The sequence below is a fragment of the Hylobates moloch genome, unplaced genomic scaffold (assembly GCF_009828535.3).
Source record: "Hylobates moloch isolate HMO894 unplaced genomic scaffold, HMol_V3 SCAFFOLD_13, whole genome shotgun sequence".
NCBI classification, from domain to species: domain Eukaryota; kingdom Metazoa; phylum Chordata; class Mammalia; order Primates; family Hylobatidae; genus Hylobates; species Hylobates moloch.
In genome coordinates, this window is record NW_026652288.1 from 38,803,220 (window position 1) to 38,815,896 (window position 12,677).

The following is a 12,677-nucleotide window of genomic DNA, read 5'->3' on the forward strand; positions in this document are numbered from 1 at the left end:
CTCCCAAAGTGCTGGGATTACAGGCGTGAGCCACCGCGCCCGGCCCTACCCCAAAATTCTACTCCTTAAAAAAGTGTGGTTTCCGGCCGGGCGCGGTGGCTCAAGCCTGTAATCCCAGCACTTTGGGAGGCCGAGGCGGGTGGATCACAAGGTCAGGAGATCGAGACCATCCTGGCTAACACGGTGAAACCCCGTCACTACTAAAAATACAAAAAATTAGCCGGGCGTGTTGGCGGGCGCCTGTAGTCCCAGCTACTCGGGAGGCTGAGGCAGGAGAATGGCGTGAACCCGGGAGGCGGAGCTTGCAGTGAGCCGAGATCGCGCCACTGCACTCCAGCCTGGGGGACAGAGAAAGACTCCGTCTCAAAAAAAAAAAAAAAAAAAAAAGTGTGGTTTCCTAGAGACCTTGTGAAAATGAATCGGCTGCTTAGCACTGTCCTTTAGAAAACAGGACAAGGACCGCCATCCCACACCATTGTGGGAAGTGTGCCCGACTCAAGTAAAATATTCATTAAGTTAATTTTCATTTGCATTCTGATCCCTTACAGGTAAGGATTCAGGCCATGAGTTTTTGATGAATTCCAGACCAGACGTTTAACCCTGAAGGGGTGGCCTGCCCCTCCACACCTGTGGGTATTTCTAGTCGGGTGGGACGAGAGACTGAGAAAAGAAATAAGACACAGAGACAAAGTATAGAGAAACAATAGTGGGCCCAGGGGACCGGCGCTCAGAATACCAAGGACCTGCACCGGCACCGGCCTCTGAGTTCCCTCAGTTTTTATTGATTATTATTTTCATTATTTCAGCAAAAAGGAATGTAGTAGGAGAGCAGAGTGATAATAAGGAGAAGGTCAGCAAAAAACGTGAGCAAAATAATCTATGTCATAATTAAGTTCAAGGGAAGGTACTATGCCTGGATGTGCACGTAGGCCAGATTTGTGTTTCCCTCCACCCAAACATCTCAGCAGAGTAAAGAATAACAAGGCAGCATTGCTGCAAACATGTCTCGCCTCCCACCACAGGGTGGTTTTTCTCTCATCTCAGAATTGAACAAATGTACAACTGGGTTTTATACCGAGATATTTAGTTCCCAGGGGCAGGCAGGAGACAGTGGCCTTCCTCTATCTCAACTGCAAGAGGCTTTCCTCTTTTACTAATCCACCTCAGCACAGACCCTTTACGGGTGTCGGGGCGGGGGACGGTCAGGTCTTTCTCATCCAGCGAGGCCATATTTCAGACTATCACATGGGGAGAAACCTTGGACAATATCCCGCTTTCAGGGGCAGAGGTCCCTGCGGCTTTCCGCGGTGCATTGTGCCCTGGTTTAGTGAGACTAGAGAATAGCGATGACTTTTACCAAGTATCCTACTTGTAAACATATTGTTAACAAGGCACGTCCTGCACAGCCCTAGATCCCTTAAACCTTGGTTTCATACAACACATGTTTTTGTGAGCTCCAGGTTGGGTCAAAGTGGCTGGGGCAAAGTGGCTGGGGCAAAGCTATTGCCCCAGCAAAGCAATTGTTTAAAGTACATCTCAGCAAAGCAATTGTTTAAAGTACAGGTCTTTTTCAAAATGGAGTCTCTTATGTCTTTCCTTTCTACATAGACACAGTAACAATCTGATCACTCTTTCTTTTCCCTACAAAACCCAGCGGTTTTCAAATTTGAGCATGCATTAGACTCACCTAAAAGGCTGGGTAAGCCAGGTTGGTGGGCACCACATCCTGAGTTTTTGTTTTAAAGATGGAGTCTCTGGCTGGGCATAGTGGCTCATGCCTGTAATCCCAGCACTTTGGAAAGCTGAGGCAGGCGGATCACTTGAGCTTTGCAGTTCGATACCAGCCTGGCCAACATGATAAAACCTTGTGTCTACCAAAAAATACAAAAATTAGCCAGGCATGGTGGCGGGCACCTGTAATCCCAGCTACTCGGGAGGCTGAGGCAGGAGTTGCTTGAACCCAGGAGGCAGAGGTTGCAGTGAGCCGAGATCCCTCCACTGCACTCCAGCCTGGGCGACAGAATGAGACCCTGTCTCAAAAAAAAAAAAAAAATTAAGCCAGATGTGGTGGTGCACACCTGTAATCCCAGTTCTTTGGGAGGCTGAGGTAGGAGGATCACTTGAGACCAGCCTGGGCAATATGGATAAGACCCTGTTGCTAAAAATTTTTTTTTAATTAGCCAGTATGGTGGCCCATCCCTGTGATCCCAGCTACCTGGGAGGTTGAGGCAGGAAGATCACTTGAGCCCAGGACTTTGAGGCTGCAGTGAGCTCTGAAATACATGGAAATGCAGTGAGCTGTGATCACACCACTGCATTTCAGCTGGGCAAAGAACAATACCCTATCTCAGGTTAGCCTTGAATTTCAGGCCTCGTGATCCTCCCACCTTAGCCTCCTGAGTAACTACCTGGCTACTTCCAGAATTTTTGATTCAGTAGATCTGGAGTGGGGCCTGATAATTTGTATTTCTGGCAAGTTCCTAGGTGATGCTGACACTAGAGACCACATCTTGAGAACCAGTGCTCTAGAACCTTCCATGACCCTCTAGGCCCTCAGAAAAACTTCCAGAGCCCCTCATACTCTCCTCCCTGTCATTCTATCTGGTTCATCTGCCCTCTCCCCGTTAGACCTCTGTGGTCCACAGTCTGGTCACATGGAGCGACTTGAATATCCTTGATCAGGTGTGACCCATGCACGCTCCAGACCTGTGCAGGCTCAGTAATGCCCTCTGGAATACCATTCCGTGCTTTTTAACAGGGTCCACCACTTTCCTCCCTTTAGCTCTTCTCCCTGATACACATGATCAGCCCTCATCCTACCTCTTGGCCCCTCTAGGCCATTCATGGCTGGAAATGGGTGTTTCTTTTCCACTGGATCACAGGCTCTGTGAGGGCAGGGTGTATGGCTTTCTCTGCCTCTGTAGTCCCCCAGCCCTGCCAGGCACTGCACATAATAGTTGTTTTATGTAAATGAACCGATGATGGCGGTCTATCCTTCCCACCCCAGCCCACCCCTGCAGGCCAGGGAACGGTGATATCTTCTAGGGGAAGAAACTCAGTAGCCATGTACCAGAGCCCTTTAATTTTTTATTTTATTTTGTTTTTTTAGAAACAGGGTCTCACTCTCACCCAGGCTGGAGTGGAGTGGCGCAATCATTGCTCACTGCAGCCTCGAACTCCCAGGCTCAAGTGATCTTCCCATCTCAGCCTCCCAAGTAGGTGGAACTACAGATGCGAGTCATCACATCCAGTTAATTTGTTTAATTTTTAATTTTTTTTAGAGATGGGGGTTTCTTTTTCATCTTTTTCTTTTCTTTTCTTTTCTTTTGAGACAGTCTCACTCTGTCGCCCAGGCTGGAGTGCAATGGTGCCATCACAGCTCACTGCAACCTCCACCTCCCCCTTTCGAACAATTCTCCTGCCTCAGCCTCCGGAGTAGCTGGGATTACAGGCATCTGCCACCATACCTGACTAATTTTTGTATTTTCAGTAGAGACGAAGTTTCACCATGTTGGCCAGGCTGGTCTCAAACTCCTGACCTCAAGCAATCCACCCACTTCAGCCTCCCAAAGTGCTGGGATTACAGATGTGCATCATTGCACCTGACCTTTTTTCATCTTTAAAAAAATAATAATAAATAGAGATGGGGTCTCACCATTTTGACCAGTCTGGTCTAAAACTCTTGGCCTCAAGCCATCTTCCCATCTTGGCCTCCCAAAGTGCTGGAATTACAGACATGAGCCACCATGCCCAGCACAGATGAGGTCTCACATGTTGTCCAAGCTAGTCCCAAACACCTGGGTTCAAGTGATCCTCCTGCCGCAGCCTCCTGACTAGCTGGTGTTCCACCACACCCGCCTATTTTTGTACAGGGAGGGTCTTGCTATGTTGCCCAGGGTGGTCTTGAACTCCTGCCTCACTCGATCCTTTCATTAGATCTTAAACCGCAAGATGTTTGCTGTAGCATTGTTGTACCAGCAAAAGACTGGAAAACACCCACATATCATCAACAGGGGATGTTGAAATTATTTATGGGACATGTGTCCTAGAGGAGACACCATAAAATATAAGACCTATTGTGGCCAGGTGTGGTGGCTCACACCTGTAATCCCAGCACTTTGGGAGGCCGAGGCGGGTGGATCACTTGAGATCTGGAGTTCGAGACCAGCCTGGCCAACATGGTGAAACCCTGTCTCTACTAAAAATACAAAAATAAGCCGGGCATAATGGCAGGTGCCTGTAATCTCAGCTACTCGGGAAGCTGAGGCAGGAGAATTGCTTGAACCCAGGAGGTGGAGGTTGCAGTGAGCCGAGATCATGCCACTACTGCACTCCAGCCTGGGCAACAAGAGCGAGGCTTAGTCTCAAAAAAGAAAAAAAAGAAAAAAGACCTATTATATGTCTCTGAAATTATCTCTGAATTACACTGTGTTGGTGACAAAAGCAAGGTACAGAAACAAGAATAATAGAAAAGTGACATTAAAATATTAATATTTATAATTGGTACAAAAAAGCATAGTATAGAAGTGAGAATCACCATTAGTCAACATTTTATTGAGTGCCACACACTGCTAGCTCTAAGGGCTTTACAGGTATGAAGTTGCTGACTTCTCAAGTCCATGAGGTAGGTGCTATTACCATCCCATTGTACAGACTAGCAAACTGAGGCACATGGAGGTGAAATCACTTGCCCAAAGCCACTTAGCTTGGGAGTGACAGAGTTCAGATTTACACCCAGGAACTTTGCCTCTAGAGTCTGTAATCATAACAACCTCACCATGTTAGGTACTACTTGTGTAGGGTGAAAAATAAATGACACACACATGCATATGGCTGGTACATACATCGAATGTGCCTGGGAAGACCTGCGACATCCATCCATGGTGTGAGTGTAGGAGAAAGACTTACTTTCCACCGTACACTCTTTAGTACCTGATGCATTTTTTAGCATACACTTTTCTTTTTTTTTCTGAGACGGAGTCTCGCTGTCTCCCAGGCTGGAGTGCAATGGTGGGATCTCGGCTCACTGCAACCTCCGCCTCCCACGTTCAAGTGATTCTCCTGCCTCAGCCTCCTGAGTAGCTGGGATCACAGGCACGTGCCACCACACCTGGCTAATTTTTTGTATTTTTAGTAGAGACAGGTTTCACCATGTTAGCCAGGATGGTCTTGATCTCCTGACCTCGTGATCCGCCCGCCTCGGCCTCCCAAAGTACTGGAATTACAGGCGTGAGCCACTGTGCCCGGCCCTTTTTTCTGTCCTAGGACAGGGTCTTGCTCTGTAGCCCATGCTGGAGTCCAGTGGTGTGATCATGGCTCATTGCAGCCTCAACCTCCTAGGCTCAAGTGATCCTCCTGCCTCAGCCTCCTGAGTAACTGGGACTACAGGTGTGCACCACCACACCCAGCTCATTTTTAACATTTTCTGTAGAGGGGTCTTGCTATGTTAACATGACCAGGCTGGTCTCCAACTCCCAGGCTCAAGCGATCCTCCTGCCTCAGCCTCCCCAAGTGTTGGGATTATAGGCATGAGCCACTGAGCCTGGCTTTTTTAATGTCTTGGACCGAAAAGGACTTGCTTTTCTTCCTGGAGGTATTTGGAAGGAGAAACAGTGAGAAATGAGCGCCAGCTCACATAGGCACCTAGCTGCCCCAAGATGACTTTAGCTCAAAGTCAACTGTGACATAGGTAAGGAACCAAGAAGGTTGGGAGGCTGAGAAAGGGCTAGACAACAGATATTTCTGAGCTCCCATAGGAAAAGATGCCCAACCAAAACCTTGTTCAAATACCAGTGTTCCACTTTCTGTGCGACCTTGGGCAAGTATTTAACATCTCTGGACCTCCTCCCTCATCTGTAAAATGTAGAGAATGTATCAGGGGCTTGGAATCGTGCCTGGCACATAGTATATCCAATATACGTATTTTTTTTTCTTTTTTTTTTTTTTGAGACAGGGTCTTGCTCTGTCACCCAAGCTGGAGTACAGTGATGCAATCACAGCTCACTGCAGCCTTGACCTCCCAGGCTCAAGTGATCCTCCCACTTCAGCCTCCTGAGTAGCTGGGACCACAGGTGCACACCACCACACCCAGCTAATTTTTGTATTTTTTGTATTTTATGTTGCTCAGGCTGGTCTTGAACCCCTGGGCTCAGGCAATCCTCCTGCCTCAGCCTCCCAAAGTGCTAGGATTTGCTAGGATTATAGGTGAGAGCCACTATGCCCAGCCCCTATGACCTCTTTTTTTTTTTGAGACAGAGTCTTTGTCTCACCCAGGCTGGAGTACAGTGGTGCGATCTTGGCCCATTGCAGCCTCCACCTCCCAGGTTCAAGCAATTCTGTCTCAGCCTCCCAGGTAGCTGGGACTACAGGCGTGTGCCACCACACCCAGCTAATTTTTGTATTTTTAGTAGAGACGGGGTTTCACCATGTTGGCCGGGCTGGTCTTGAACTCTTGACCTCAGGTGATCCACCTGCCTTGGCCTCACAAAGTGCTGGGATTACAGGCGTGAGCCACCTGGCCTGCCCCTCCATGACCTCTTGATACACCCCTGGGTGTCCCTTTTGCCCCACACACACACCATATTCTAAAGCAGCCTCAGCGTCTCCGCTAAAACCTGCTCTCTCTCCCAGGTCCCCATCTGAGGGATAATTGGCCACTCCGTGGGACCTTCCCTAGCCGCGTCCCTCCAGTCCGTGAGGGCTATGGCCTGTCCACTTGGCTCCTGAGTGTCCCCGCACCCACCCCTCCTCCCTTCCATGGTTCAGCCCAGGCCCATCGTCTCCCTCTTCATTCCTGCCCCAGCCTCCCACAGGCACCCAGCCTCAGTCCCCCCTCTGCTCCACCTCTCCAGAGCAACTAGGGGGATCATCCTAAAACCCAAACCTAACCATGACCCTCTCCTACTCTAAACCCTTCCATGGCTCTCTAGGGCCCTCAGGAAAGAGACCAGGTTCCCATGCTTGTCATTTAAGGACACTAAGAGGTGCTCGTGCCGACCACTCTGCCCTCCTTCCCTCTTTCCCTCCATACCGTTCATAGTAAACTGCTTGTCAGAAGCTGGTGGCCAGCATGCTTTTCCATCTCCAGGCCTTTGTACACAGCTCCTCCCACCTGGCATGCCCTCTCCATGCCTTTTCTACTTGTCTACTGTTGAGACCCGGCTCAAATGCCCCGGCCCTGTTTAAAATTTTTATTTTTGTAGAGATGGGGTCTTGTTATGTTGGCCAGGCTGGTCTCAAACCCCTGGACTCAAGCGATCTTCCCACCTTGGCCCTCCCAAGGTGCTGGGATTACAGGACTGAGCCACTGTGCCCGGCTTCTTTCCTTCTTTTCTTTCTTTCTTTCTCTTTTTCTTTCTCTCTCTTTCTCTGTCTTTCTCCTTCCTTCCTTCCTTCCTTCCTCTCTCTGTCTTTCTCTCTCTCTTTCTTTTTTTCTTTCAGACGGGGTCTCACTCTGTCCCCCAGGCTGGAGTGCAGCAGTACCGTCATAACTCACTGCAGCCTCAAACTCCTGGCCTCAAGTGATCCTTCCACCTCAGCCTCTGGAGTAGCCAGGATCACAGATGTGCACCACCACACCCAGCTAATTTTTAGATTTTGTGGTTGTTGAGATAAGGTCTCACTGTGTTGCCCAGGCTAGTCTCAAACTCCTGGCCTCAAGCGATCCTGCTTCCTCAGCCTGCCAAAGTGCTGGGCGTACAGGCGTGAGCCCCCACACTCAGCCTGAAATCATCTTTTGAAGTCGTATATGATGATCACCATTTTACAGATAAGGAAACAAAATCAGAGAGGCAGGGTGACTGCCCAATGACAAAGGCCAGACGTGGCTAAGTTGGGATTTGAGCTCAACCAGGCTGATTCCAGGGCACAACATACAAATGGGGACAGCTCTTACAATGGTATCACGGCTAAGGGCAGCACCTCCCATGCCATTCAGATCTGGGCTGGGGTCCTATGTCCGTTTCCTGCCTGCCAGGCTGCTGAGGAAGAGTCTACCACCCAGGCCTACACCAGGGCTCCCTCCATGGGCCCTGCTCCCTGGAGACACCTGAGAAAAATGAGTCAGGTACAACTTCTTCCTGCCTATTTCTCATAGTTCAGGTCTTAGTTCGATGTCCCTTCCTCCAGGAAGTCCTCCCTGACTTTCCAGGCGGGATTGGGCCTAGCCCCTGTGCTTCTCCAACTTCAGCCCTGACCACTCTGCCTGTGCTTTCATCACCTCACCTCCTCCATTAAAGTCCTGACCATTTTGAGCCATCACTGTCTGGGGACAGGTCTGTCCACCTCACTGGACTGCAAGTTCCATGAGGGCAGTTCCCCACCCCCAACTATGTCTCCAGCACTGTCTAGCACAGGGCCAGCAAACAGGAGGGGTTTAGGGGCAAATTCGTCTGTTCTTCCCATTTGGCAGCTGAGGAAATCAAGGCTCAGAGAGGGGCAGTCACTTGTCCAGGGTGTAGCGACCAATCTGGTGCCTGAAATGAGGTCTGAGCCTGGTAGAATCAGCAATTGATGAGTGGTTAATTGAGAGACACAGACGGAACATGAAAGAGAATGAGAAACAGAGACAGCAAGAGGGAAAGACAGAGACAGCAAGAATGCCGGAGAGCCAGAGAGACACAGTGTAAAGAGGATGAGAGAAAGGACAGAGAAAAAGGTTATGTTGGTGCCCAGTGGAGCCCGGGACATGGGGACAGGGAGTGCCGCCCCTCACATCCCAGCCAGATGCTGGGAAACAAAGGAGAGACGGTGGGTGGCAAGGCCTCAAGATCGCCTGCTGTGCTCGTGGACATTCCTGTACAGCCAGCTCTGGTCGCCTGGGCCCCTTGGTCCCAGGCCAGGCACACCCAAGCCTGGCAGAGCCTGCCCCAGCTACCTGGGGATGGAAGCGTAGTTGGTGTGGGAGCTGGCAGAGAGTTGCTGGTGCGATACCGGCTGGGGGCCCAGGATGTCCACCCGATCGTCCTCATCCTCATTGAAGCTGGCAGGGCACGGAGGGGGCAGCAGGATGAGCTCCGTGAGGCCGTGGAGGTCAGACACGTGGCGGAAGGTCTGCAGCACCAGCACCATGGCCACCAGGCCCAGGAAGAGGTAGACTGTAGAGGCGGAGGAGGGGCATTGGTCATCCTGGGGCTCAGATCTTCCCGGCGGGGCTGCAGTTCTACTGGACCCTGCGGGGTGGGGTTGGATCCCTTTTGGAAGTCCCAGAGTGGGACTGTGTGCCTTTAACTCCCCCAGGGATAGGGCTAGGTCCTCCTCAAAGCCCCGCCCTAGCCGCCCAGCTCACCTGTGACCAGCACCTTGTAGAGGGCCCGGTAGGGTTGGCCAGGGGCCTCCCCGGGCACATAGTCGCCCAGGCCGATGGTGGACAGAGAGATAAAGCAGAAGTAGAAGGCATCCAAAAAGCTCCAGGCCTCCTCGAGGTGGGCGAAGATCACAGCCGGCACCAGAAAGCAGACGGTCACTACGACTCCCAGCAGGGCCACCAAGTGCCAGCAGGCCGCCCACCGGGGGTCCCAGCCCCAACGCATGCTCAGCCAAGACAGGGGCACGTGAGTCAGCAGCAGCGACAGGCGCTGGGCTGAGGCGGTCAGCAGCAGCATGGTGGTCGGCACGCCCAGGAGCGCAAAGGCGATGGAGAAGGCCTTGCCCGCATCAGTCAGTGGCGTTGTGTACCCATAGCCTAGGGGAGTAAAGAGAGTAAAGGGGAAAGCTTTTTCTTTCTAGAGATGGGGGGTCACTCTGTCACCCAGGCTGGAGTGCAGTGGTGCCATCATTGCACTCTTGAACTCCTGGACCCAAGTGATCCTCCCACCTCAGCCTCCCAAGTAGCTGGGACTACAGGCACTGTCCAGCACACCCAGTTGATTTTAAATTTTTTTGTAGAGATGGGGTCCTACTATGTTGCCCAGGCTAGTCTTGAGCTCCTGGGCTCTAGTGATCCTCCCACCTTTGCCTTCCAAGGTGTCAGAATTACAGATCTAACCCCCAGGACCCAGCCCGGGAAAATCCTTCTGCCCACTCAACACCTCCACCGAGATATCTGTGGACACCCACACCTAGACCTGATTTCATCCCAAACCTGCCTCTCCCCACATTCCCTCCCGTCCCAGGTGATGGCACCTCTGTCCTCCGATGCTCAGGCCAAGAGCCTTGCCTTCATCCCTAATGCCCTCGTCACTCATGCCACACTCCATCTGTCAGTGAAGCCTATTATCTCAACCTTCAAATAGGCCCAAAACCCACTTACTTCTCTCCCACCCAGTCCCATGGCCCCCACCCTGGTCCTGTCCACCACAGCAGCCTCCTCCTGGATCTCCCCTTCCCCAACCCCAGCCCCTACAATCTGTTCAGCCAGCATAGCCTGCCAACACCTGAGTTCAGTCATGCCCCTCCCCTGCCCAGAGCCCCTCTGTGGCCCCATCTCACTCAGATAAAAGGAAAGAGTCCTCATCATGACCCATGAAGCCCCACGGGTTTTCTCTGTCCCAGGTGAGTGCAGTGGGCAATCTCGGTCATTCAAGGTCCGCCTCCGGTTCAGCCTTCTCCTGCCTCAGCCTCCCATGCGCCACCACGCCCGGCTAATTTTTGTATTTTTAGTAGAGACAGGGTTTCTCCATGTTGGTCAGACTGGTCTTGAACTCCTGACCTCAGGTGATCTGCCTGCCTCGGCCTCCCAAAGTGGTGAGATTACAGGCGTGAGCCACCTCACCCAGCCAGCAAAGCGTAATTTAAAATCTTTTTATTTTCCAATTAAATCAAACCAAAGTTCAGAGATCTGACTAGGGCGGTGAGGGGCCTGGTTTATCTTGTCCAAAGACGACAGATGCGGCCCTCGATCATTATGAAGCATGGATATGTGGCACACTCGAGCAAGTGTCACCTGTGCCTGTTTTCCACGTGAAAAGATCCTGGGTTTTTTTTTTGTTTTCATTTTTTGAGATGGAGTCTCACTCTGTTGCCTAGGCTGGAGTGCAGTGGTGCAATCTGAGCTCACTGCAGCCTGTGCCTCCCAGGTTCCAGAAATTCTCCTGCCTCAGCCTCCCGAGTAGCTGGGATTACAGGCATGCGCCACCACGCCCGGCTAATTTTGTATTTTTAGTATTTTAGTGTTGGCCAGGCTGGTCTCAAACTCCTGACCAGGTGATCCACCTGCCTCGGCCTCCCAAAGTGAGCCACCACGCCCGGCCCCATTTTTTTATATGCTCAAAAGAACCTAAAGCAGAGTGTCAAAGGGATATCTGTATCTGTATACCCATGTTCATAACAGCATTATTCACAATAACTAAACCTCGGAAGCAACACATTTCCATCTACAGATTAATGAATAAATAAAATGTGGTTTATACATACAGTGGGATGTTATGTAGCCTTAAAAAGGAAGGAACTTCTGACACATGGTACAACATGGATGAACCTTAATGACATTATGCTCAGTGAAACAAGCCAGTCGTGAAAGGACAGACACTGTATTATTCTATACAAAGTAGTTAGTCAACTTCAGAGACAGAAAGTAAAACGGTGGTTGCCAGGGGCTAGGAGAAGGGGCGAATGGGGAGTTACGGTTTAATGGGTATAGAATTTCAGTTCTGCAAGATGAGAAGAGTTCCGGAGGCTGGGCGCTGGGGCTCAAGCCTGTAATCCCAACACTTCGGGAGGCCGAGGTGTGGGGATTCCTTGAGCCTAGGAATTCAAGACCAGCCGGGGCAACATGGTGAAACCCTGTCTCTACGAAAAATAAAAAAATTAGCCAGGCATGGTGGTGTGCACCTGTAGTCCCACCTACTCGGGAGGCTGAGGTGGAGAATCACCTGAGCCTGGGAAGGTTGAGGCTACAGGGAGCTGTGATGGCACCACTGCACTCCAGCCTGGGCGACAGAGTGAGACCCTGTCTCAGGAGAAAAAAAAAAAGTTTTAGAGGCCGGGTGAGGTGGCTCACACCTGTAATCCCAGCACTTTGGGAGGCCTAGGCAGGCAGATTATGAGGTCAGGAGTTCAAGACCAGCCTGACCAAAATTAGCCGGGTTCTCTGCTAAAAGTACAAAAATTAGCCAGGCATGGTGGTTCGCGCCTGTAGTCCCAGACACTCGGGAGGCTGAGGCAGAAGAATCACTTGAACCTGGGAGGCGGAGGTTGCAGTGAGCCGAGATTGTGCCACTGCATTCCAGCATGGGTGACAGAGCAAGACTCCGTCTAAAAAAAAAAAAAAAAAAAAAAAAGTTTTAGAGATGGATGGTGGAGAGTGATTTGAGTTGAGCAATAACTCCATCTCCCACGTGGCATGGCCAGCCTCATATCTATTAAAAAAAAAAAAAAGATGAAGGTGATGATGGTAACAATATGAATGTACTTAATGTCACCGAACTGTAGCCTTAAAAATGACTAAGATGGTACATTTTATGTTGTGTGTATTTTACTACAATAAAAAAATTTGGGAAAAGAAATGATCCCAGCCGGGCGCGGTGGCTCACGCCTGTAATCCCAGCACTTTGGGAGGCCGAGGCGGGCGGATCACGAGGTCAGGAGATCGAGACCATCCTGGCTAACATAGTGAAACCCCGTCTCTACTAAAAATACAAAAAATTAGCCGGGCGAGGTGGCGGGCGCCTGTAGTCCCAGCTACTCGGGAGGCTAATTTTTTGTATTTTTAGTAGAGACGGGGTTTCACTATGTTAGCC

General features: G+C 50.7%; 1 protein-coding gene across 4 annotated transcripts in view; it reads right to left on the reverse strand.

Annotated features, from left to right (window-relative positions):
• Nucleotides 1–3,544: 3,544 nt before the first annotated feature.
• Nucleotides 3,545–12,677, reverse strand: part of KCNK6 (potassium two pore domain channel subfamily K member 6) — a 19,720-nt gene continuing 10,587 nt past the window's right edge. For 2 of the 4 annotated variants that reach the window (XM_058426953.1, XM_058426952.1), the window contains 3 exons: nucleotides 9,287–9,682; nucleotides 8,876–9,095; nucleotides 3,545–5,587 (listed from right to left, as the gene is read on the reverse strand). In XM_058426953.1, the coding sequence (XP_058282936.1) occupies nucleotides 5,521–5,587; nucleotides 8,876–9,095; nucleotides 9,287–9,682 (683 nt within the window). In that variant the 3' untranslated portion in view covers nucleotides 3,545–5,520. Of the gene's footprint in view, nucleotides 9,096–9,286; nucleotides 9,683–12,677 lie in introns of all 4 variants that reach the window. The other 2 variants (XR_009209474.1, XM_032173045.2) reach the window with 2 other exon arrangements.